Source organism: Orycteropus afer, unplaced genomic scaffold (assembly GCF_000298275.1).
Source record: "Orycteropus afer afer isolate SDZICR_OR568_19922 unplaced genomic scaffold, OryAfe1.0 scaffold00041, whole genome shotgun sequence".
Classification (NCBI taxonomy): domain Eukaryota; kingdom Metazoa; phylum Chordata; class Mammalia; order Tubulidentata; family Orycteropodidae; genus Orycteropus; species Orycteropus afer.
In genome coordinates, this window is record NW_006921628.1 from 15,442,415 (window position 1) to 15,470,179 (window position 27,765).

At 39.3% G+C, this 27,765-nt stretch overlaps 1 protein-coding gene across 1 annotated transcript in view; it reads right to left on the bottom strand.

Annotated features, from left to right (window-relative positions):
* Positions 1 to 27,765, bottom strand: part of CADPS (calcium dependent secretion activator) — a 741,642-nt gene that overhangs the window by 102,536 nt on the left and 611,341 nt on the right. The window contains exons 20-25 of the mRNA XM_042780468.1: positions 26,840 to 26,860; positions 25,472 to 25,628; positions 24,155 to 24,296; positions 15,799 to 15,945; positions 12,223 to 12,378; positions 7,852 to 7,999 (exon numbers count right to left, since the gene is read on the bottom strand). Coding sequence (XP_042636402.1) covers positions 7,852 to 7,999; positions 12,223 to 12,378; positions 15,799 to 15,945; positions 24,155 to 24,296; positions 25,472 to 25,628; positions 26,840 to 26,860 — 771 coding nt within the window. The remainder of the gene's footprint in view (positions 1 to 7,851; positions 8,000 to 12,222; positions 12,379 to 15,798; positions 15,946 to 24,154; positions 24,297 to 25,471; positions 25,629 to 26,839; positions 26,861 to 27,765) is intronic.

Consider the following 27,765-nt stretch of genomic DNA (forward strand, 5'->3'; position numbering starts at 1 on the left):
ATGTATTATTTCAGCAAAAGCAGAAAATGTTTACAAACCTCAGTTATAATTCCCATTTAAAAAGAAAAATCACTTTAAGTGATTACGTGGGGGAAATATATATAGCCTTTTCTACTTTATGAAATAGAATAATGTTCAGAAAGAGATAGACACTGCTGTTTACTCTCAAAAATGTTTCTATTTTGGCATATACAAACTTTTTTAATCTTACATCTAGAAATTAGGGCACTTTATCCCAATTTCAACTAGCTACATGCAACCCAAGGTTGTGTGTTACACAGTAAATCCCTCATTTAACAAATGATGGCAGTAAGATTACAAGACTAAGGGATTTGCTCAAGGTCACAGTTTAGTACCTAAGGTGGGGGGGTGGGGTCCATAGGATGATCAAGGCTGCTCTTCTGGAAAACCAGACTCCCAAGTTAAGGCAAGTCCATTTTATCCTTGCACAGAAGTGGTAAAGCTGAGGTACAGAATCTACTGTGAAAAAAAGTCAACTTATTTCTTACTATGTATCTTCAACTAGAGTCCATGGTTGGGCCTAAGGGGTCCATGGATCCTTTGAAATCAAATAGTAAAATTGTGTGGAAGTATTTTTTCCTGGAAAATGGCTCTATAACTTTCATCTCATTCTCAGTGTGGTCTATGACAATAATGCTCCACTCCCACTGTTGTTGTCAGGGGCCATCAAGTTGGATCCAACTCATAGCAACCACGTGTATAACAGAACTAAACACTACCCAGTCCTGCACCATCCTCACAATCGTTGCTATGCTTGAGCCCATTGTTGTAGCCACTGTGTCAATCCATCTTGTTGAGGGTCCTCCTTTTTTTTGCTGACCTCTGTTTTGCCAAACATGATGTCCTTCTCCAGGGACGGGTCTCTCCTGGTAACGTGACCAAAGTACCACAGACAAAGTCTGGCCATTCTCTCTTCTAAGGAGAATTCTGACTGTACTTCTTACAAGACAGTTCCTTACAAGACAGTCCAGTAAGTTCCTTCTTCTGGCAGTGTATAGTATACTCGATATTCTTCTCCAAGACCATAATTCAAATGCACCAATTCCTCTTCATTCTTCCTTATTCATTGTTCAGCGTTCACATACATATGAGGCTATTGAAAAGACCGTGACTTGGTTCAGATGCACCTTAGTCTTCAAAGTGACGTCTTTGCTCTTTAACACTTTAAAGAAGTCTTTTGGAGATTTGCTGTATGCAATACATCCTTTGATTTCTTTATTGCTGCTTCCATGGACATTGATTGTGGATCCAAGTAAAATGAAATCCTTGAAAATTTCAATTTTTTTCTCCATTGATAATAATAGTGGTTATTGGTCCAGTTGTGAGGATTTTTGTTTTCTTTATGTTGAGGTGTTAATCCAAACTGAGGGCTGTAGTAATTGATCTTCATCAGTAAGTGCTTCAAGTCTTCTTCACTGTCAGCAAGTAGGGTTGTGTGACCTGCATATCACAGGTAGTTAATGAGTCTTCCTCCAGTCCTGATGCTGTGTTTCCTTCATATAGTCCAGATTCTCAGATTATTTGCTCAGCATATAGATTGAATAAGTATGGTGAAATGATGTCATGTTGCATTTTAAACCATGCAGTTTCTTCTTATTCTATTTGAGCAGCTCTCTTGGTTTATGTACAGGTTCCTCATGAGGACAATTAAGTGTTCTGGAATTCCCATTCTTTACAATGTTACCCACAATTTGTTTTGATCCACACAGTCAAATGCCTTTGCATAGTCAACAAAACACAGATAAACATCTGGTACTCTCTGTTTTCAGCCAAGATCCATCTGACTTCGGCAATGATATCCCTTATTCCACGTCCTCTTCTGCATCTGGCTTGAATTTCTGGCAGTTGCACGTTGCTGTACTGCTGTAACCATTTTTTTAAAAAATTCTTTTCAGCAAAACTTTACTTGCATATGATATTGATGATATTGTTTGATAATTTCCACATTGTGTTGGATCACCTTTCTTTGGAAAAGGCACAAATATGGATTTCTTCCAGACAGTTGTCCAGGTAGCTGTCTACCAAATTTCTTGGAATAAACAAGTGAGCACTTTCAGCACTGCATCCATTTGTTGAAACATCTCAGTAGGTATTTTGTCAATTCCTGGAGTCTTGTTTTTTGCAGCTTGGACTTCTTCTTTCAGTACCATTGGTTCTCGATCATATGCTACCTCCTGAAATGGTTGAATGTTGACCAATTCTTTTGGTACAGTGACTCTGTGTGTTCCTTCCATCTTTTGATGAATCCTGCATTGTTCAATAGTTTGCCCATAGAATCCTCCAGTATTGCAACTCAAGGCTTGAATTTTTTCTTTAGCTTTTTTAGCTTAAAAAAGGCCAAAGTATTCTTTCCTTTTGGGGTTTTAACTCTAGATCTCTGCACATTTCTTTATAATACTTTGTCTTCTTGAACCACCCTTTGAAATACTCTGTTTAGCTATTTTACTTCATTATTTCTTCATTCATTTTAGCTCCTCTCCATTCGAGAGCAAGTTTCAAGTCTCTTCTGACACCTATTTTGGTCTTTTCTTCCTTTCTTATGTTTTTAATGACTTTTTTGCCTTCTTCATGCATGATGAACTGATGTCATCCTACTACTCTTCTGTCTTTGGCCATTGGTGTTCAATGTGTCAAATCTATTCCTCAGATGGTCTTTAAATTTAGGTGGGATAGGATGTATTTTGCTCTCATGGACTTGTTTGAATTTGCTTCAGCATCAACTTAAACTTGCATACAAGCAATTGATGGTCTGTTCCATAGCCAAACTTGGCCTTGTTCTGACTGATGATATTGAGCTTCTGCATTGTCTCTTTCCATCAGTGTTGTTGATATGATTCCTGTATATTCCATATGGTGAGGTCCATGTGTATAATTGCTTTTTATGTTATTGAAAAAAGGTATTGGCAGTCGTTAGTCTTGCAAAATTCTATCATCTGATCTCTGGTATTATTTCTATCACCAAGGCCATATTTTCCAACTAGCAATGCTTCTTTTTTTTGTTTCCAGCTTTCGCTTTCCAATCACTGGTAATTATCAATGCATCCTGATTGTATGTTTAATCAATTTCAGACTGCAGAAGTTGGTGAAAATCTTCAATTTCTTCATCTTTGGCTTCAGTGCCTGGTGTATAAATTTGAATAAAAGTAGCATAACTAGTATTCCGTGTAGACGTATTGATATTACCCTATCACTGGCAGCATTGTATTTCATAATAGATCTTCAAATATTCTTTTTGACAATGATTATGGTGCCATTCCTCTTCAATTTGACATTCCTGACATAACCAGACCATATGAATGTCCAATTCAAAATGCCAGTACTCATTTATTTCAGCTCTTTAATGCCACAGATATCGATCTTTATGTACTCCATTTCATTTTTGTCGATTTGCAATTTTCCTAGATTAATACCTCGTACATTCCACTTTCCAGTTATTAATGGATGTTTACAGCTGTTTCTTGTCATTCTGAGTTGTGCCACATCAGCAAACGAAGGTCCTGAAAGCTTTACTATATCCACATGTTGAAGGTCGACTCTACTTTGAGGAGGCAGCATTTTCCCAGTTGTATTCTCAATGCCTTCCAAACTTAGGGGATCCTTTTCTGTTACTATATCAGGCAAAGTTTCACTGCTATTCATAAGTCTTCAGTGACCATTTTTTTTTTTCAGAAGTGGACCTGGTTACATCCTTCTTTGTAGTCTGTCTTACTTTGGAAGCTCCACTGAAACCGGTCCCCATTGGTGACCCTGCTGGTATTTGAAATACTGGCAACATAGCTTCTGGCATCACAGTCACATGCAAACACCAGATGAGTGGTCTCCCATTACTCTCCTCAAATTCCTAGCTCAAAAATACAAGAGTTAACATGAGATTGACTTGGCTTGTTTGAAAGAATTATTCAGCTCTCTGAACAGGTGTGCTGGCACTTTTTAAATATGGCTATAATTTAGTTAATCTAGAGAGTGATGATAAGGACTGCTGAGGGGAAAAGGAAGCCATCCCTATTGTATCCACTCTTCCTTACTCTGGAAAGAAGTACTTGTGAAACTCAGTTAACATGGCCATCTCAAGGAGGTCCTAGGCAAAGAAGATTAATAGGATTTCATCAGAGTTAAACAAAAAAAATTGTGTTTCCAAGGATACCATCAAAAATATAAAAAGACAGCCTACAGAATGGGAGAAAATAGGTGCAAATCATATATAATACAAAGATCTAGTGTTCAGAATATATATGTTGTTGTTGTTGTTATGTGCTGTCGAGTTGGACCCGACACATAGCAACCCCTCCTTGGATTTCCAAGGCAGTATCTCTACGGAAGTAGATTGCCCCATCTTCCTTCCGAGGAGTGGCTGGTGGGTTTGAACCACCAGCCTTCTGGTTAGCAGTCAAATGCCTTAGGCACTATAATTCTACAATTAAAAAGACAAAAAAAAAAACAATTAAAAATGGAAAAGGGTTTAAATAGATATTTTTTAAAAGAAGAAAATATAGAAATGACCAATAAGCACATGAAAAGATGCTCAATCAATATCACTGCAAATCAAAACTACAAAGAGGTGGGTGTAATAATAATTAAAAAAAAAGACAGATACTAACAAGTGTTGGTAAGGATATAAAGAAATTGGAACCCTTATGTGTTGCTGGTGGAAATGTAAAATTATGCAACTTCTTTGGAGAACAGTTTGATGTTGCTAAAAATGTTAAACACAGAGTTACCATGTTGTTGTTGCCAGGTGCCGCTGAGTGGCTCTATGGGCAACAGAACGAAACACTGCTCAGTCTGTGCCATCCTTACAATGGTTGCCATGCTTGAGGCCACTTGTCAATCCATCTTGGTGACAGTCATCCGTTTTTTGCTCACCCTCTACTTTAAGTTGCATGACATCCTTCTCCAGGGACTAGACTCTTCCAACAACATGAACAAAGTACGAGGATAAAGACTGGCCATTCTTGCTTCTAAGGAGTATTCCAGCTCTACTTCCTTCAAGACAGATTTGTTGGTTCTGCTAGCAGTCCATGGAACATTCAATATTCTTCACCAACATCACAATTCAAATGCATCAATTCTTCCTCAGTCTTCTCATTCATTGTCCAGCTCTCATGTACACATGTTGTTGTTGCTGTTGTGTGCCGTCGAGTCGGACCCGACTCATAGCGACCCCTCCTTGGGTTTCCGAGGCAGTATCACTACAGAAGTAGATTGCCCCATCACATGTGAGACTACTGAAAATACTATGGCTTGTATCAGGTGTACTTTAGTCTTCAAAGTAACATCTTTGCCCTTAAACACTTTAAAGAGATCTTTTGCATCAGATTTGCCCAATATGATACATTCTTTGATTTCTTGATTATTACTTTCATAGGCTTTGATTGTGGATCCAAGTACAATGAAATCCTTGACAGCTTAAATATTTTCTCCATTTACCATGATATTCTTATTGGTCCAGTTGTGAAGTTTTTGTTTTCTTTATGTTGAGTTACCACAAGACTCAAAAACTCCACTTCTCGGTATATATCCAAGAGAATGGAAAACATAGGTCCACATAAAAACTTGTACATGTATGTTCAAAGCAGCAATATTTATAACAGACAAAAGATGGAAATAATACAAATGTCTATCAATTCACGCATGGTTAAACAAAATGTGGTATACCCATACAATGAAATATTCAGCCATAAAAATAAACTGACATATGTTATAACAAGGATGAATCTTAGAAACATCTGCCACGTGAAGGACACCAGACACTAAGACTACACATTAAGCTTCCATTTATATGAAATGTCCAGAATAGCCGTATATTTAGAGACTCAAAGTAGATTACACATAGTTGTTGTCTAAGGATGGTAGGGGGTAGAAGGATATGAATGGGAAGGGACTGCTAATGAGTACAAGGTTTCTTTTTGGAGTCATGAAATGTTCTGAAATTCAATAGTAGTCATGGTTGCACAACTTTGTGAAGGTATGTGAATTTTATCTCATCATGTATGTGAATTATATCACACACACACACGCACACACACACACACACACACACACAGAAGCTCCAAGGGGAGAAAAATCCAGAAGTGAGAGAATTCAGAAAAGTTTCAGCTGAAAAGGATCTTAAATGAATTTTAGAGAGCACCAAAATAGAGTTTTTAAAGTGAGTTCTCTGAAGCCTAAAGGATTATTCAGAATCCTCCAGAAAGTTCAGGTGGGTGGTAGGCGCTGGACAGTGAAGATGTGCAGAGGTAGGGAGGAACATAGCAGCTTGGACTTGTGATCCTCTCTTCCTCAACTCCCTTTCCCCACACCATTCAGAGCAGCCCTACATTTATTTGTTTCACCGGATGGCCTTCTGGGTAAATTGTGAAGAACGAATTCTGCAGCTACAAACAGCCTGAATAAAACCAGAAAGTGCTATCATTTTACAGATGAGGAAACTGAGGCTCAAAGAAACCGACTGAGTGACTTCTCCAATTCCAGTCTGCAGCATAGACAGGGCAAGAATCCACGGTTTGGACACCCAATCTAGGCCTTCCACTAGGACTTGTTCTTAATGCTTACACTCTACTCCTTATACATTCTCAGTCACTAAGCCTCCAGTCCACTGGCTTTCAAAGTGTGGTCCCGGACCAGCATCACTAGGGAACTTGTCAGAAATGCAAATTCTTGGGCTGCATCCCAGATCTATCAGACACTCTTGGGTGGGGCGCCACAATCTGTGTTTTAAGGAGCCTTCTAGATGGTTCTGACGTACACTGAAATTTGAGAACCTTTGCTCCACATCGTTCAAATGCAGCAAATGGGTCTAAGAAACAGAAGCAAGGAGCCTCGTGTACTTGATCTGGGTGTCTAGAATGTTATGCCCAGAAGAGGTCCCTGACAAGAAATTTAGTCAGGAGCAGAAGCTGACTGGGGGAGGCTGAGGAAATGACTTGGGGGAAAACAAAGTTGGAGATGATCTTGCCAGGAAGAGAATACCAGCAACCCACATTTAAAACTGGAAGGTGCCGAGAGAGAAAATAAATAGTGAATAAGGAGCAAATATAATTTAGTAAAAATTCCGAGCATGTAAGGCTGGTATCGAAAGATCTGATTTAGGAGCAATTTATGCCAATTGGCAACAACATGAGAGTTGCCAGAAATGTTTCTGAATTAATTCTAAATTGGTATATGAATATCTAGCTGGCTTAAGGCCATCAGAGAAAAATGATCATGATAGTCTTTAATGAAGCCCAAGTTGCTGTTTCCTTCTCCTTTACATTTTAAATACTGCCTTTGGAATTGGAAACTTAGCAAAGGACTAAACTTTTGGTCAGGGAAGTTTCACAATCAATTCAATCTAACAGAAATTGAAATTCTATGATTTCTTGGAAATCCAGAACCTGCTGGCCAGGGACTTGTAGCAGGGGCATCTAACATGATAGGTTGCAGAAGGTGTCAGGTGCAAGAAAGAAAGATCTTGTTTCCAGATGTTCAAAGTGATAACATGTACCTCATGTATACAAATAACTTGCCTTCTGGCAAACACAGATCTGTTAGCGATACCAGTCTAATAAAAAAGGTCGTCAAACACCATTTGGCTTAAAGGAAATTTGTGGCCATCTCAACTCCAGCCAAGGATCACTTCCAAGCAAATGGCATTCTCACCAGCTCATGTCTTAGAAATTTATGTGACAAACAGATACCACACACTCATCTGCAGACTGTATATATGTCTTAATCCACAAATGTTAATGTATATTTCTGAATTTAGTAGATGAAAGGGATATGTTAAGATAGATTCTACATGATTAATGGAGGGGGAAATGACATTTTTCTTTTCTTTTTTTTTTTTTTTACCTCTTGGCCCATTTCCATACTGCAAAGTTTTGTTGATTGAGCTTTGGCATCAACCATAACATTAAACATGGTGCATATTGACTGTGGGACTCGAAAATCTGTTGATCGACTGGTTTTTTGCAGCTTAACTTCAAATGCAATCCTGGTTCTATTAAAACAAAGTAGGAAAAGACCAATTCAGCATTCAGATGGCAGCAGGTGGAGGAGACATTTCCCGAGAGGTCAGTGAAAAAGAAAATTGAGGGCTGTAATCAGTTTCAATCGACAATGACTTCACATGTGTTCTCTTTTAAATGGCTTTCCCAACTATGGCAGGCCTATTCACGAGGGCAGCCACGTAAACCCTCCCTTTCTCGGCAGCACACGGAACACCTGTAGCTCGGCGTATTTCTGTCTATAGTTTTCATGCTATGGAGAACCATAATTGCAGGAGAATGAATGAATGGACAAAAACCCGATTATAGCATTATAGCATGTGCACGTTCTCTCACGTTGGCAACTGCCTACCTTGAATCACTTCATTGGTGGGGGTGGGGGTGGGGGAAGCAGTTTCTAATCTCCAAAACCTCATGGTGAGGAGAAAAAATGTTAAGTGACATTTATTGCTTTTATTCTTTCTGGTTTTAAAAGAGATTGAAATAAAAAACAATCCAATAAGTTTATTATATTACTTTAAAGACTACAAAAATATTTTTTTGCTTGTTAAACCAAAAGGAGATAGATCAAGCTGTTAAAGGCGGTTAGCTTTGGAGAAGGGAGGGAAAACAGGAAGAGGAGTATCAAGGAAATTTATGTTTTTTTTTTTTTTCCAATGTCAAAGATGTATTATTTTGCAAAAAGAATATATTATTTTTATAATTAAAAATGTCATAATCTATTTACCAATTCAATAATCGTGTCACGGTGTAATCCTAACATGTATAACTGTGACACAGTACTAGTACCAGTAATCAGTTGCCGTCCAGTTGATTCTGACTCAAGGAGACCCTGTGTGTGACACTTGAACTGTGCTCCATAGGTCTTTCAATGGCTGATTTCTTGGAAGTAGGTCACCAGGTCTTTTTTCCAAGGTGCCTCTGGGTGGACTTGAACCTCCAAACTTTCTATTAGAGCTGAGTGCTTTAATCATTTGTACCACTCAGGGATTCCAATTCTGACATTGTCAGGTCAAAGTATGCCACCAGCAATGCACTAAACATTCACAGAAAAAACCTACCCCAGCATAGCTAGTTCGTAATACAGGTGTATAATCCTCAATATTACCATTATAAAGGGGCCCAGGTATAACTTAAAAGGTTTCAGAGAAATGGGTCACATCATCACTTGTCTTAAAAAAAAACATCCTAGTAGTAAGTGGCTTTACAAAGCCTCTTTTGGTCCAATGCATCTTTGTAGCCTTGTTCACTGTCAAGTCCTGGAAATGACACAGCTACCCAGAAAGCACCCACTTTAAGAGGTATTCATGGTTTTCTAACAGTGCATAGAAGGACCACATAGCTAGCGAGCTCAGAAAGCATTCCAGCTTGCTAACATATCCTGGGTATGTGCAGGGAAGCCAAGTATAATTTCTAAGGTTGGAAGCTCAATTCTTAAGAAAAAAAATTCAAAAAAAAGAAAAAAAGGACCTTATAACACCTTATTATATGATCATGTTAAGAGATACATGTATCTTGGTTTCTAAAGACTCAGTGCACTGAAGTAGCTTTCTAATCATGGAGATCACTTTACTCTATGCTGCAAATGCTTTGTTTTATAGTGTTGTCACTGACGAGGACTGTGTTGAACAGTTTCCTGTACTGATCTTCTGAAGCTGATGTGCCAGGTCTGGCCAATTTGAGAAATGATAAATTGCTCCTCGCAATGAAACAGTTGTCTTCTGCTCTCACAGGGGAAGTGCTCATAGCCCTTGGAGCATGGGGCTGTGGGGAGAGGAAGCTCAACGCAAAATTAATGTGTCTGAGAGGGCTGATATGCACTGACTATTTCTCTATGGGACGTTCAAAAGCCAGGAATGGGGAGAGGTAACTTAATAAAACCAGCTATCCTTGAGAGTAGAGTCAGGGTGGCTGTTTTGTTCTCAGCACAGTACCGGATTGGGACTACACTGGAGACTCTGCAAATGTCTGTTAAATGAATGATGAAACTTAGAAATGACAAGTGCCTTTCTAAATTTTTGACATTGCAAATTTACATCTATGAAACAATGTCCAGTCCTTCTAGAACAAGGGGTATTTATTCAGTCCCAAAAAGGAAAGCATGGATTCTAGGCTCTCCTAGTGCACATTCTATGTCCAAGGACATCTTCATATTCTTCCCTCTGAGTCTGGAGATCTGGGGCTGATATTTTCACCTATTTTTGCTTTGTGCTTATATTTAGGGCTTTAATTGAAAGGAACATCAGGAAATTTAAGTGTCTAGCCAGCTAGAGGAATACATATGTAGTTGACCAACTTCTGTCAATAAAAGCTTACTTAACAGCTGCTGCATGCCAAGCATGGTGCTGAGACCTGGGGAGAGCAAAGGGCACAAAACCAAATACGATTTACTCCCTGCCTCTGGGTGCTCACACTCTTTGAGCTGGCTAACTCAGAAAGATATGATTACAGTATGATAAGGGATAAAACAGAGTCACTGTCACCTTTGACATCACCATCTTCCCTTTTTCTCTAAGCATCTCCCTATTTCTCACTCTCAAAAGTCTGGCTTCTTAGAGAAGGATGTAAATGTCTTTCTGTGTAAATGTGTGCACCAGATCAAAAGATGTCCACAAACAAGTCTTAATTCTAATGCATATCAGCCCCTGGAACAGATCAGGGAGCTGTCCTGTAAGTTTTTTTTTTTTTTTTAGAATAGTTTGATCAATAGGAAAAGAGAGTTGCTTTTCCAGAAATTGATAGAGTCTATACACGGGATTCAGAAAGAAGATGGGGCAATCTACTTCCACATTTACTGCCTTGGAAAACCAATAGGGGTTGCTAAGAGTCAGAACCAATTCGATGGCTGTGGTTTTGGTTTGTTTTATTTTTTAATACATGGAGCTGCCATGACTCAGAACTGATTCAATGGCACCTGGTTTTACATATGAGATTCAGAGCTCTAAGGAAACATTGTGACCTTGGGTTTGAGAAACAGTCCTGCCTTTAGTTCTAAAAATGGGAAGACTATAGTAAAGCACAAAATCTGAATCACTAGGGCTTTAAGCTTTCATAATTGGCATCAAATGCCTGCTTATATTCTCCAGTGCACATAGTTCCTTTCCCAAATCCTGCCAAAACACTCACTTACCTGGGATCAGGTTGCTCTTTTGCCCTTTGAATTTCCAGTTTTGATGCTCTTACTTCTCTTTTCTTCTTCCAAGATATGAAATGATGAATTCAGAGCACTCCCAGCCAAACCCAGCCCCCATCACCTGCAAGTGATCCATCAACTAAACTACACAACATTTGGAGTGGCCTGAGCTGTTCATGGTCTTTTTTGAATGAGAAAAATAATGAAACCATTATGAATTGGAAAAGGAACTTGGACATGTGTCTGGGGATAGACAGAGTGATGATGACAATGTTAAATGAGTGGAATTTCATTTCTTTATCTTATAAATAGATAAAGATACTCCAGGAGAGAACGGATGTAATTTCCCATTCTTCATCATATGCCAAGAACTTAGCACTGTGCCTGGTGTATAGAAGGTGCTCAAACAATTTTTGTTGAATGGATGCATATTGTCCCCATTTTCTTCCCTGCACCTTTTGAGAACTATCTATCTGCCTGGGAACTTCAAGTGCAGCATTCCCACCTAAATACAACATGTCACAGTGACAAAATAGGCAATTTGTGGAATGTCAAAATGTGTGTTCAGTATCTCACATCCCTTTGTTGATACCTAGTTAAATTTTGGGCAATACAATTAGGAGTTGGCACGTAGTAGGTGCTCAATTAATATATTATAGGATGGATGACAATGCTGAAGTCCTGTCTACATTGCTGGTAAATCATTAGATTCCTGCTTACCTGCACTGGATATGCTACCTCTAGAATTGCATTTTCTTCTCTTTCTTCTATCCAACCATCCATCCATGCCAAACACTCCCAGATACTGGGGCTATAGAGATGAACAATGGATATATATCCTTTCCTCGTGGAGCCAACAACCACTAAAAAACTTGTAGTCAGATTGTTTTGGATTTGAGACAGGTAAGAGGCAGGTAGACAGAGCCTAGACTTGGGCAGTCTACACTTCAGCTGACTTGGACAAGCAATTGCCTTCTCCAAAACCTCCAAGTTATGGCCAATTGACTGAGTGGCCACCTAGTCGTCCCTAATCAGTGTACAGTGGAGAAAACATGCAGAACCTGTCCAGCCACCTATGCTTACCTTTTGACACACGACTCAATCATGTCACTTGCCATCAGCTTTAGCCGTTGTTCCAGGTGTTTCCCAAACTCTTCTTCGGGCCAGTGCAAGTCCCTAATGAAGGTTTGAAGGGCATCAAGTTTCCAGAACAGATCTTCTGACGTGCCCGATCCATTGCTGGCAGGACAAAGATCAGAAAAAAACGAGTTACCCACTGACCTCCGGCTCTGAAAAAGCTGACACAGAAACAACTGGGTCTAGAAGGCTTAAGGCAAACAGTGGCTTCCACATACAAAACGACGTGTGTTGGCGGTAGAGGTGGGGGCAATCTCCACCAGCAGATTTTGAGTTTTACCATACATGACTTATTCTACTTTACTTGGCCAATTATTCCAGACCAGTGAGAAGTCTGAGGAGGTATTGCCCCCAAACAAGTAAGAGGACAGTGTATGGTAAAAATCAGCCTTCTTTTAATAACCACATTAACACATGTGATGATTCAGATGAAGGCCACAAACCAGGAGGAGAAATAACTCTCAACGGATAATAACTACATGGCAACATGCAGTTATTAAAACTCAGGGTTTCATGCATTTCCCCGGCTTCCCTCCAGAGCGGAGGCCTCTTGGAGAATGCAAAAGACTTTCAATTTCAAAAGGACAGTGCTAACAAAGTGGTGAGCGAGGACCTGCTTTCTCTCTTGAAGAGCTGGAAAAAACAGGGGTGACTCAATCAAAATGGGCACACCTGGATACCTTGAATCCAAGATTCTTGCTCAGTTTGGTGGTTATTCCAATTTTCATAGACCAGCCTATTGCAAAGGCAGCCCCAGGTTGAAGTGAGTCGGGGGGAGGTGAATAGACAAGGGATATTTACAATGCTTTAGGGCTCAAAACTTGAGCTCTTTTACCGTTGCACCATCTTACCCATTCCTCTGTACAGATGGAGACATTGGTCTTGATTCCTTTCTGTACAACGACATCTAAGAAACGTTTACCTAGGGTGTCCATGGAAAGCCTGTGCACAGGGAAAGCTCCATCTCTCACCCTCTTGCCCTCCTCTGGCTGGCTTTCTCTTTTGTAACAATCTCATTTGGAGCTCGGAGGGGTGGCCTCCCCCCACCCCCTTCCTCGCATACCACTAATGCTAACACGGTAATTTATAAAATGTCCAACACACCATGCATTACCACTTGTTCTGACATCGTCTATAGAAACAGATGAGAGTGGGTGTTTCTATTGTGACAGATGCCAGCTGCATTGAATTAATGCTTCAGAGAGAAATATAGCTAGTGCATAAATGCATACACAGCTACTGCAGGGTGGGGAGGGGGCAAACTCCCAACATGCCGAGAGGGACCCTACGGCCTGGACCAACAGGGTGATGCTCTCAAGGACAGACCAGTCTGAGGTCAGTACGTAGATGTATCTGACACGAAGGAGCAGGTAACATGGAAACATGTCCTTAAAATGAAAGGTGGCAAAGAAGGAAACTGGAATTATGAAAAGATATAGAATCAGGCATTTCCTGGTGGGTGACTGAAAATCCATGCCTTCTTCTCAGATACTGCTGTAAGCATTGTTCAAAAGTGGGGGAATGCACTGTCCCCCTGGGAAAGTTCAGCATTCCCCTGACCCCGTCCTAAGCTTGGGAGAAAGAAAACTCAACTTTATCTCATCGAAGCCCCATTTTGGAACTGCATGGCTGTATGTTTTAAATCATTAAGTACATATGAATGCAATAATTGGTATTTATTACAACAACATTTTGACACCCATCTGGTTTCAGAGTTTCAAAAAATTCTTCTAGGTTTTTTTTTTTTTCCTTTTCTTTGAAGAGCTTATTATTAAGTTTTGACATGAGGAAAAGAATATTTTCTTTTTATTTTTAAGATAAACTGTTAATGTTAAGGCAATAGCACCAAGATTATTTTGATTGCTGAGCAGTTACCAAAATGTGTTCCCACTCATGCCTTAATTAATTGAACAGAGACCATTATCTGCTCTATTATAATGTCTTGATTCATATCTTTTCAGAAACAATGTCACAGAGCATGCACAGAGGAAGGTAGAAGAAGCTTTCAGATATTTATTTTTAAATAATTTTTAACAGATACTACCTAATCTAACTTTTAATATAGTCATCTTAGCATGAATATGATTTATCATGTTTTTTTTTTTCAGAAGAATTTTTTTCAAATATAAATTTTTGGAGGTTTTCATTTGTCTTTAAAAGAAAATCAGACACATTGATCATATGATTTCTTTGTGATCTCTCAAACAAACACAGGTTGTTAAAAATATGAGATGGCTTTGGAGAAGCCAGGTAGAGCTGTAGTGTAAATGTCCTGTTCTCTACCTGGCTCACTGAAAAAACAAAATCGCTGAGGGCCATCTTGATGGATGTGATTTTAAGATTTCAAAACATCACTGCCAGCTTCAGATCATTTTTTATTCCTTTGATAATAACACTTCCCTTTGAAAATGTGCCAATTTATTCTTTCAAGAAAAAGCTTATCTGGCCTATAATTAGCTGTGGTCTAAGAAAAGGATCAAAGGAGAGTATAGAATCACTAAACCTTATTTCACTTATTAAATCATGCACGTGGTTCTAATTTAATTTTCCTAAGGTAGAATTTAGGGGTGCTGGATTGTCTTATCGCTAAAGAAAAAAGGAGAGAGGATTTGTTTCCTAAGCCAGAAGCAATGACTACTCAGCTCTCTCACCCCAAAACGGCTAGCTTAAAGCTATGGTGCAGACTCCAAGGAGAATTACCCTGTGAATTCCTGCTTTCAGACCACAGATGATACAACTACCAAAATTTTTAATTTTTTGTTGTTTGAATCTTGCATTCTCAAATTTAGAGACATTCTTGGTACCTAGATAAAAAGGTTGCTATGACCAGACTCACAGCGACCCCTCCTTGAGTTTCTGAGGTGGTATCACTATGGAAGTAGATTGCCCAACCTTCCTTCCGGGGAGTGGCTGGTGCCTAGATAGCTCTCAATATTCCACACTGCACTGACTCTGGAAAGTATCTTTATATAATGTTTGCATTATTAAGGCTTGATTCACTCAGAAGTCTTCATTTAGTCCCGAACCAGAAATAAGACTTATGGCTTAGTCTCTAGGAGTTTATTTATTTATTTAAAAGAGAAAACAAAAACAACAACAAAAAACAAGCTTCTAGGTAGGTATGTTTTCCCCTTAGATTTACATCGGGTTAGAGATGACTGGCTGGCTCATTAAAGAGGTTTCCTGTACTGTTTTCGGATGAATACCTGCTAATGTTATGTCACCTGCATTAAAAAAAAAAAAAATGGGCATAATTCTTTTGGAAAAGAATTCAGGAAGTGAAACAGAGCCCCTCAAGCGTTCAGTGGGCGTAAGACAAATTGTCAGTGCTGCATACACAGAAAAAGCCTTACAAACACAATGTATGCCAAAAATAAACAATATTGTCTCTGTATGATCAGCAAAATATGTCTAATTATCCATCTTCATCTCTGTTATATAGAATGTATAGAAATAAACAATACATATCCATGCCAAGATCACTTAAATTTAAATTAGATCTAATGTGAACTGAATACACACTCAGCATCATATATAGCAGCCATCCATGACGGTGCCGAAAAAGTAGGCATTTGTGGGATGCCTAGAGGGATGTTAACTGGTAGATTTGGTACTTTGGGAAGGTTCACATTGGGTAGGTTCACATTGGGTAGGTTACTGGTTAAACTCCTGTGGAAGAAACAGACAGAAAGAAAAAATACCATCACAGTGACAATGTAGATGTGGCAGAAGCACATGACAACTGTAAATAAATCAGGTAAGTCTACAGCAAGACAACAGCAAAAACTCAAGCAACACACTCCCAGAAAGCAGTTTACGGATGGAAAGCTGTCATGGGGTTCAGTTTTCAGAAAGAAATGACAAAAGTTAGGGTGGAAAAAAACTCAAAATCACCACAGAGTGACTTAAAAGTGTTGACATTCATAGCACACTCATACAAAATGATCACATTGTTTAAACACTTTTGTGAAGGGCCTTCTGTTTCCAGATCCATTGCCAAAAAGTGTCTAGAACCTGACTCATACTAAGAACTTGAGGTTCATGGGATTCTGGGTAGTATCATGGCTGACGATGCTGTGGTATAGCTAAGATTAAGAGAAATGGTACAACACTTTATTTTTAAATTTATACATGATATTTGATAAAAAGCAGTTTTCTTAAGTCAGAAATTCAATAAAAGATGTAACAGAAGTTCACCCACTTGAGTGCATGCATAATGATGATATACAGAAACAGAATCCTTTCCAATAACTACTTCTGAAAATAGGTGTATGTACAATGGGGTGTCAGAGGTGATGGCTAAGATGAAGAACTCTTATTAAGAAAAAGGGTCAACATTGAATAATTATATAGAACACTTGAAGAAAATGGAAAGTTCCTCTCTAAAACTCAGTTTGAGTAAAGTAGAGAAAGGTTTACACACAGAAACAGACACCCAGGAAAAGAAAAGATTCCCAAATTCAGCTCTTATATTGAATTCTTTGATCCAAAGTAGATTTAACACGTAACCTCATAGCATAGTAGTTGCCCTTGGAAATGGGAGAAGCACAAAAGGAAGCATGGCAGGGGGTAGGGGGGAGACTTGTGGTTCCTTGATGTGGGCGATGATATATGTGTGCGTTCAGTTTGTCAAAACTAACAGAGCTGTGAGTTTGCTGTAAAACTAAAAAAGGTAAAAAACTAAACAGTTAAAGAGACTATCTTGTATCAGCTTTTTGTTTTTGAACAAAGACTGATATGATGAAAGAGAGATGGATGGTTTTCTGAGTCAAGAGAGAAAATAAAACAAAAAGCCCAACCCAAACCAACGATAAACCTTTGGAGGGACTATGTCAAATACTGCTACACATGCTGCTAGTATGTATCTCTGTCGTGGCATTTTAAGGGTGTTCCATCCAGCCAAAGCCACTGGCACGGTAGAGCCCAGCCTAACTGCATCTGAGAGGAGCCTTCCTGTTTGAGTGGAGCTGACAGCACTTTGGCAAAGGAGTTGAGGTTCTCTTTTTGGATTTTGCAGGAGGAAAGCAAGTTTTGCCAAAGCAGCTCTGCCCGGGGCAAGCTGTGTTCGACTAATAGGATTCCTGCAAGTGCTGGAGTTGCCTCTGGGCTTGCTTAGTGAGGCAAGCCTCCTACTAAGTCAGAAATTCTGCACCTTGTGGATAGTCTGGACACCCGTCTCCTTCTAGAAACAAGTCAGTCTTTCACAATGGCTAGAGATCTCTGACTTTTCAACTGCAAAACTTAATGTAAAAGTGACAACCTGGCATCCTCTTTATTAAGGGAAACAGGTGTCTAACAGAGTTGTCCAATACACTTCACATTTTGGGAAAGTCAATTAGAAGTCTCTATTTTGGACATGTTATCTGGGGGACCAATGCCTGGAGAAGGATATCATGCTTTTGGCCAATCTACTTCCGTAGTGATACTGCCCCGCAAACCCAAGTAGGGGTCGCTATGAGTCGGGTCTGACTGGATGGCACATAACAACAACAACAAAGTAGGAAGTCAATGAAAAAATGGAAGATCCTCACGAGATGGATTGACAAAGTGGCTGCCAACAATAGGCTCAAGCATAACAATAATTGTAAGGATGGTGTAGGACTTCACAGTGTTTTGTTCTATTGTACACAGGATTACTATGAGTCAGAACCAATTCGATGGCACCTAACACAACAACAACAACAACAACAGCTTGGTTCTAAAGGCCACACTAAAGGAATGGTCAAAAGAAGATGAGCTAAATATGACTATTAAGTAGAAGGGAAAATGGGACTTTTCCATCCATGTTCTCTGCTTGACTGGGGAATTTGCCTGTGAATTCAGTCCCTGGTGGTTCTCCGTCTACACAGTGCCATGTAACAAAACCATTGGCGATTTCCACTGAGACATGTGTAAGCCTATATAAGCAAATGTGATCATTAAATGATACACACACTGAATAATGATCAAGGAATTAGGAGATCTTTAGAGATGGCAGCCTGGAAAGTTAAAATGTCAATTCTGAGCAAATTAAAAGTAGCAAGGAATGAATAACATACAAATGTATGCAAAAGCAACTCAATTTAAACATATTGGTGGATGATGGGTACACAAATCAGAAACAAATTTTGTTTTGCTCATGAAAAAATTTTTTAAATGCTTGTATTAATCAAAACATATTGTATTTGTAAAATATAACATTTTGACTAGACTACTACTGATTGGACCCATATAGAAACATTTCCTTCATATGACATATTAAAAATGCTTTACTTTTAAAAGGATGAAACATGCTTGCTATTTCTGTTTAAAGCAAAATAATGTAATACATTGCTAATGTTATTACTATTTCACTTGGACATTAATAACTTATCTTAATAACCAAAAAGGCAATTCCAAGCATAATAGTTTAGTAATGTACATGAGAAAAGGGGGAAGTTTCTAGTAGCACTTAGTTTAGACCAGGCTCCTGGAGCTGCCGATGAATATAATAAATTATTATTTTAAAGAGGGTCTTTTAGCAACTATCTACAAATAAGTCCATCGTGCTTCTCTGTGAGGATCGTAACTGGCTATCTCTGGATAGTACAAGAAGCATGGATTGCAACCTTAACAACTGATATGTTAAAAATTAAACTCTTCCTTTCATTTGGGAGACATTCTGCTAAGAAAGCATAGCTCCCATTCAGGCTAAATGCTCTGTCCCTGGTCCACTGGACTGACACATTCTCATCTGTTCTCCCTCACATGGGTGAATGTTACAGATGTGTGCATCCTCATCATTTTCTGATGGAAGCAATTAGAGGTAGAGTCACTCTTCATTTTCTAGAATTAATTCTAATCAAGATTGTGTCTCCATGCAGAGGAAATATAGCTAGATCATCTCTCAAAGACTTCTGCTTTAGATCTATGGATAGAATTAGACTTAAGACAGAATGTCTTCTATTTTTATGAGCATTTGTTTGTTTTTAGGCCTAATTCCTACTTTGGAGCATGGGACTTCCTAGAGTCCAAAATGTTGTTTCTTAACCTTTTGTTTTGTTTTGTTATCATCACCCCCTCCCACTGGCTTTACTATGAAAATCAAGTATTTTCATTAAGAACTATATGTATAACCAGGTGCTGTCAAGTCGAGCCCATGTATGTTGAGATGGAACCCCATTCCACAGGGTTTTCAATGGCTGTCATCTTTCTGAAGTAGATTGCCAAGCCTTTCTTCTGAGGCAACTCTGGGTGTATTTGAACTGCCATCCTTTTGTTTAGTAGCCAACCTGTGCACTGTATGTATGCCTCTGTATTATTCATAACAAGAATGAGATATTTTTCTGTTTTCCTGAGAACAAATTTTTGCTGGCTTGGGGGCTCTAAAACCCTTGTCGAGAATGCATGACCTAGAGAATAAAATTCTAAACTTCATGGGATTTTAGAACCTTCCATCATCTCTCCAACCTTTTTGACATGCCTCCTTTAAATGCGTGCTGGCCAGAACCCACACTTCACTGCTTCTATAGCATAGTCTATTTCCCCCTATATTTCTACCTTGGCTTGTGCTGCTTCCCAGTACTCCTATACTTTTGAAATCTATTCCCTTTATGACATCTCAGACCGTTTAGTTGAAGTTTCTCATTTCTCTATTTCTCACAACTCTTCCCCATGGTATTTGTACATGTGACTGCACAGAATACATTTGGTGTGTGCAACACACTAAACAGATGCTCTGAATATGAGCCACCTCTCTGTAGAGGCATGATTGGTATTTGAAAGTCATTTTCCTCCTGTGTATGTTGCTCAGACCCAAATACACTGACATCCCCAATTGGAGGAATGTATCTTTTTTCCTCTTTCCCACTCCCATAATTTGCCTATTGTATCCTTACAGTTCTTGCCCTGCACAAGTTCCTTAATAAATAAATACACGAGTCAGTTAATCAACAAATACTTATTGAACACTTATTATGCCTCAGGCCCTGTTCTAGGCACTGGGGAGGCAGTGCTGATCAAATATATATGTGTATGTGAATGCAGAACATCTTGTTTTCGGGAATGTTGGTGTTGGAAAGGACTTGAGGATTCAGAGCCTTTGTTTTACAAAGGAGAATACTGAGGCTCAGAAAGGGCAAGTGATTTGTTAGAGGTCACCCAGCAAGTTGTTGGCAGAGACAGGAGTTCTGACTCTAAGCTCAGTGCTCATGTATTCCTCATGGAAAAAAAAAAAAAAAACCAAACTCACTGTCGTCGAGTCGATCCCTCCTTTGGTTTCTGAGGCCCTATCTCTATGGAAGAAGATGGCCCGATCTTCCTTCCGAGGAGTGGCTGGTGGGTTTGAATCACCACCTTTCTGCTTGGCAGTCAAATGCCTTAGGCACTATGCTACCAGACTTCCCTATTTCTCATGAGGCCATCTATTGGCCAAAATGTCTTTGGTCTAATGGTTTAGTATCATTACAAAGCAATCTGATAAAGGATATTCTTTTCAAATTAATTTTCATATGCTTATCTCTGGCACAGAGAACACATTTTGAGAAACAAGAAACCTAGATTTTACAGGATGCGTCTATTCTAACATGCAATGGGTAGTGATGAAGCTGAGGATTCCTTGTGTCTGGAGGTATGTAAATAGAGATTGGGAGGCCATCTATCAGACAGAAGGTAGCAGGGGGGTCTTGGAATGGGCAAGATTTTCAATTGGATGCTTTCTAAGTTTCCTTCACACTGAAAGCTGTGATAGCTTGACTAAGAGTGAACTCACTCTAAAGAGCTGGTAGAAATGCTGCCACCAACTAGTTGAGCCAATAGCAAATCACCAGGGCTGCCAGGGGGGTTGTGAGTAACCTGTCCATAAAGTAAAGGCCCCATGACATGTCCTGATGAATTCCCAGGAGAGGGCAATGGGCTCCAGATTTTATTAACAACTTGGGCCTGTCTTTGAGGGGCTCTCTGCAGTTGTGGTTAGAAACTAAGAGAGGACATTTTTTACTAACATATCTCGAGATCCTAACCATGAGTGTATCTGGCTTAATGGAAACTGAGGCACAGTCACCTTTTCTCCTTGCAGAGATAGAAGGCCAGCTTCTAGAGGAAGGCAAGCATAGGATTTAGACATTTCATTCTTTCAGGCAAATGACTTCCACTGTACCAAACTCAAATGGTGATTATATCTCTATTTTCTTTCATAGGGTCATCTTTTCAAATAAGATAATCTGAAGAGTAAAGAGTAAAGTTTTGTTCTGTTTTTGGCAAAATTAGTATATTGGTAGCATTTTTTTTGTGCTGTGCAAAAGGAAAGATATATCCTCGCTTCTTTGTCAACACTCTAATAAAGTGGTCACATGAAGGTTCATAATTTGTTTTTGTTCACATGGTGGAAGCATGGAGAAATACACTTGTCTTAGCACATAAACATGCCCCAATCTCTTTTCTTCTATCTGTTTTGTGCCATTCTGCAAAGTTATCCTGTGGCAGCCACATTCTGTTTACAAATCAGCTAATAAAACGTACATGGTTTCAAAGGATTTTAATTTAGCTGACGTTTTGCTGGTATGTTCAAGTATCTCCACATACTCTGAAAGGCACATACCCTCTTGCATGAACTGAACAAACTGCAATTCTATTCACTAACCAACAGTATAATTTTGGACAGTAAAAAGCTGTCCACATCTACATCTACATAAAATCTTCTCAGGTTACTGTCCACAACTATTATTCCTTCATATATTTTCAGGTCTTTAAATTCCTGATCCAGAAGTTTAAATTTTATTCTTATATTTTTAATCAGTGAAAAAATCCCCCAGCAAACATTCCCAGATTAACACTTTTAACTGTGAAAATGACTTTGACTCTAACCTTACTTCTGATAGTACTAAGGATATTTAATGCTTCAAAATGAATAGCAGTCACACATCTGATTTGTGAAGAATTTAACAGACCTTAAATTTAAGATAACCTTAGCAAGATTAGTGTGGGGCTTCATCATAATTTTCAGACACTGGGTAGGGCATTTTCTATCATTTCTTTTCAGATGAAAAAAAACAAGCTCAGAGAGGTTCAAACACTTGCCTTCCAGTCTGTAAATGGAGGGTAAGGCTCTACATCTATGGCTATTTAAGAAAAGGTGAAGGGTACTGATTATTCTCTCCCATGAGGTTTGGTAGTAGTAGCCTCCATGTTTAAATCCAAGTAAGTAAATGCTGTCTCAAGGCCATTGCTATTTTAAAAATGTGCATATTATGAATTTTACCTCCCTTTTCCTTGTCATATCAAAGCACAACTGTCTTGACTATAGGCATTATTCAAAAAGTAAAAATAAAAAAGAGCCCCCCCCCCCATTGATGGCTTATCATTAAGGGACCCAGTTTTGTCCTCATGAGTTAAAAGTTAGCAGGGCCATATCAAGAGACCGTTAAAAACCTAAGAACAAGAAGCCAAAATTTAGAGTTCTTGGTACTTGCAAAAGAAGAGCTTCTACTTATTAATCTATGCTTAGTAGGGTAAATCAAGAAAGTTCTCTCATGGCTTAGATGCAGAAGGATGGCAGACAGAGCAAATCTACCTTAGTTTCTTTATCAGTCAGAGTCTTATATAAGTAATATTAGAGGGAGGATCTCATTCCAGGAAATTGCTTTAAGACTCGACATGACTCAAGGCTTCTCAATTGAGGACTATAACCTCTTGCGTATTTGTTCTGGAGTGCCTGGAAATTTGCTTGTTCATACCCTCATATGGCCCCGTACTGGTTATTAGATCTCAAACATGCAAAGGTCTAGAGAGAACAAAATAATTTTCTTACAGGAAAAAAATAAAGGAAATAAAAACCAAACTCTAACAGGCCAAAGCTAATATCAGGCTTTACTAGGGCTTTTTCAGATCACAACAGAAAACTCTTCACATGGGCCTCCTCTATCTTTCTAGAAAGGGGAGTCTGAAGCTGACCCTCTGGCAAGCTGGACATCAGCTCTCCCCTGCTTGCTGGGATCTAGGGGTGGCAATGATTTGCCAAACATCCCCAAATAGGTTCTAAGATTCACCAAGTAGTTGTGGGAATTGACAAGTTCACCACCCACAGGATTTCTTGTATTATGTCCTGTGGGATACATAGCCCCTTTTTTAATAAAAAAAAAAAAAAAAAAAAGAGCACCAATGGTGAAATAATGCATTGGAAATTCTGGCTTAAACAGAGGTAAACAAGACTCTGTATTATTCTATTTTCAGAGTTTTAAAACACACCAGTGTGCTTTATGGATCTTTAGGAGACAAGAGTGTGGGGTGCACTACTAGTAGGCTATATATATAGTCTTTCCTAAATATATTTAGCCATCCTTTTCTTGAGATGTGTATCAGAGGCCTAGACCAAGGAAGGTTAAACTATGGCCCATAGGGCAGTATTCTGCTTTTGTAAACATTTTGTAGGAACACAGCTGCACTCACTAATTCAAGTATTGTCTATGGTTGTGTTTGTACCACAATGACAACACTGGGTAGTTGTGACAGAGACTATATGGCTTGCAAAGTCTAAAATATTTACTATCTGGCTTGTTAGTGAAAATTTTTGCTGATCTAGGCAAAGGGCGTGCCTAGATTCACCATGGAACACACTCTAGCAAATGCTAATCCCTAGGGATAACACCAAGAGCATAAGACACACAGTACAAATATCACAGCCAGGCTTATATTCCTTATTTATCTTGTGCAATAAAAACAAAGATTCCATTTCATAGAACATTTTCCCACCTCTCCCCACTCTCCATTTGGACAAGGGGCCAATGATGAGCACCACTGCAGAAAATGTTTGATCTCTGTCCACGCTAGCAATAAAAACTGTATAACACCATTAATCCATTTCTGTATGACTCTCCAGCTATTTGCACCCAAACTCCGATGGTATCAAAAGAGGTTTCCTTACTTGACTGGTTCCCATGACTCCCGCTCAAAGCCCCTGTGAATGGATTGTGCAATTGAGGACTCCATCAAATCCACATATCTAACAACAAGTGGGGCAAACAGGTCTTGCAGGTGTTTGTGAAATTTTCCATTGCACAAATTATCTAGAACAGATAAGCAAAATCTTCGTAAGAAACCACAGTTCCTTTATCAATGTACAATGTACACACAGAGGCAATTGTCTCTTACAATAAACTCTTTACAATAATGTTCCTGCTAAGGAAGTAAAACAGAAGTATGTGATGCCCAGAGGAGCCTTTTGACGAATTCCCTCCACACAAGGCTTTAATGCGGAAAGGGCAAGTGCCTACCATCTCCCTCACTAGAGGAAGTGGATTGTGTAGGATGAGAGTGTGCATGCACATGGGGCTCTGTCCAACATGGTTGGGGCTGATGACAATGTAGTTGGTGTGTATGCCATGGTATGGGACTGTGTCTGACAGGACAACTTGGGGTGACTCAACATGGGCTGACTATTCTGGCCTCATTCTACCCTCCTCATGAGTCTGAAAGCCAGAGATAAGGTGTGTGGAGCCACAGGGTGAGTGTATGAGCGAGGGAAGAGGACAGAGAGAGACTGGGCAGCCACACTGTAACTCTGGTGACCTGCATTGTCATAATTGTTTGGGGGTGCATAAGAACGCATGAGAATCTTTTGGGAGAATGTGTGTGTGTTGGAAAATGGAATTAAAAAACATTAGACCCATTTGTGTTTCCTTTCTAAAAGGAGAATCATGCTCCTTTCAAAAACAACAAAGACAATAATCCACACAGTTTTTTGTTTGTTTGTTTTTCCTTGAATTTGCTCCTTTCCCTCCTATTATGTTACCAAGAAGAAAGACCATCCCTCCTCTCCTTCACCATCCTCCCTGGGAAAGAAGGTCTATTTCACAGCTATGTGCTACCACAAGTCAGGGTGCTGTATAGCTAGAAATTGTTTTTCATCTAAAAATCATCTTTTGATAAAAAAGTCCAAATGTGAAGAGGTTAAACTAATTAACTTGTTCAAAAGAGATTAAAACACACAGGACAGACATCTCTTCTCACATGGCCCTTGGGTTCCTCTGTCTAGTTAAGATAGGGATTCCTTGCAATAGGACACCTGTTAGGAAAAAAGGGAAAATCCATCAGGTGTAAGAGTACTTTTTCTTCTTTTTTTAAAAAGTGAAAGCATGAAGACCTTTGCCCAGCCTGAAGTCTGCCAGGGATAAAGATGTTTTAGCAATCTGTTTAACGGCACACCACTCAAGAACGTCAAGGAGTTGAAGATGATACATACAGTCAGTACGGAGAAAATCATTCAGCAGCTGAAACAGTGGAAAACTGTCCCACGTGTCTGGGGGTTGCATCTCTAAGGCTGCATCCATGTCCACCGCAAAGAGCGACAGGAACGTCTCAGCGTGCTCCACCATTAAGTCTGACCACCACGCAAAGGCCTTTAAATTTGGTAGAAAAACAATAGACAAAGATGTGATGAGCTTCTTTCTTGGACATAGGACATGGATTCAAGACCTCACTATTCAAGATTAATTGTACATCCAGCAGGGTTTGGTAATTTTATTGTAAAGAGAACAGTATTTATTTATTTTAATAAAATTGGGTCTCTGAGTACTCTAAGGCCTGCCAGAGGTCTGCCGTAGAGACTCTATTCTGACCTGTTGGTCAGAGGATGCTGCTGGAGAAATGATGAGATGTGCAACTTCTGTTCAATTTACAATAACTCAGTGTGTCTTGAGTCATGCTGTTTATTACCGATGTTTGCTAGTTCTTGCTCTAAGTTATCAGAATTTGGGAGTTTCTTCACTGTGTTTATGGGTTTTCTGCTGGTCTGCTAACTTGAAATTTCATGATTATTGTTCACCTTATACTAAGTGCCTGGGGCTTGATTGTCTATGGTCTCATACAAACTCAGGGACTCATGCTTCCCTACACATTGGAAATGTTTCTCCTATTTCATACCAAGTCAAAGGGAGCCATTATCTGCATTGCCACAACACTTTTGAGTCAAAATCTCTTTAAGCAGGAAGGCTTCGGTTTTATATTTGGTTGGTAGGAAGGATAAGGCTTTAGGCTATGAAACACTCAGTAAGATTAGGACTTACTGTTCTAGGGGCTTGGACACATATATACATTGAAAACCAAAAAATATCAGTGAAGTAACTCATTTTCATGCACGTGGGTCCTTGGAAATCATTGTGCAGGGTCTCAGGGGTGACATTCGCATCAGACTGGGCCAGATGTGAATGTGATTCAAAGGCATGCATGCATGTTGACTAATAGTTTCTGGCAGGGAGCATGCAGAATGAGTGGCGGTGTCAACAGGCCTTTTTTTTTTTTTTTTTTTTGATTTCAAAGAGAGCAGAAAAAAACGAAAACAAATCACCAGCCCCTCCTGCCCCCACCTCCCCAACTGATGCCATAAGTATTTATATTGAAAACACTTTCTGGAGCATTCACTGAAATAAAAAAGATGGGAAGGCATTTGGGAACATGAAAGATGATTATGGAAATAATTCCATAAATGAAAGAGTTTGTTCAATGGCCAAGCTCTTCTGTGATCTATTAGTTATTGGGGATAGTCTAACAGCCACCAAGAGGTAGGCTAGGAGTCCACCTCTCTTCTTTCATGAGATTTCATTTTACTTACTTCTCCTTTATCAACATGTGGCTGGTTTGCAAATTAAATGGAAAAAATCAAGTCATGGACCATTCTGCAAGGTCGGCGTGGCTGGAAATAGACACCTGCTGTTTCCATTTTAATTTACAGTAAAACCTCACTGATTCAGAATAACCAGGAAGAGGAGATGCAAGTGTGTCAGCAAAACAGCCTCAGTGATTGGGCTTTCTACACAGACTATCAGTTTACAATTTTCAAATGCAGTCTGTAATTGGGCACCAAATGAAAAGGCATTAATTTAGTCTACACTGATTTTCATACGAATGTACTACAAAAATAAAAGTTTTTTTTTTTTTTTAAACTTCTAATAATTGTAAGGTAAGCTGACCTGTCAGTTGAAGACAAAGGAAGGCTTTAATTTCATTGGCCCAGAGATGGAAAAGAATTCTGAGTTCAGATAACTTGTAAGAGCCTTTGGAACTTCCAGCGAAATTTGAGATCACGTCAAACATTTTACCTCAGGAAAATTGAAACAGTCACATCTGCAGCTGAATTGTCACAAACTCCAAGTACCTGGATCTGAACTAATGAGGTTTTATTGTAGTGTTACCACCTGACGATGAGAGCCCTGAGGCTTGGGGCTTGTTCCACTGACTGCCAGGCTAAGACCAGAAGAGGAAAAAATCCTCCATCCCATCCCCAGCACTTTCCCAGCCACCTGTCTTTTAGGCAAAAAAACAAAACCAAAGCCAAAAAACCTAACCTATACTTAACTAAACCCACTGCCATATAGTTAATTCTGTGTAATAGTGACCTTCTAGGACAATGTGGGAGCTCTGGTGGCATAGTGCCTAAGGCATTTGACAGCTAACCAGAAGGCTGGCAGTTCAAAGCCACCAGCCACTCCTTGGAAACCCAAGCAGGGGTTGCTATGAGTTGAATCGACTCAACAGCAG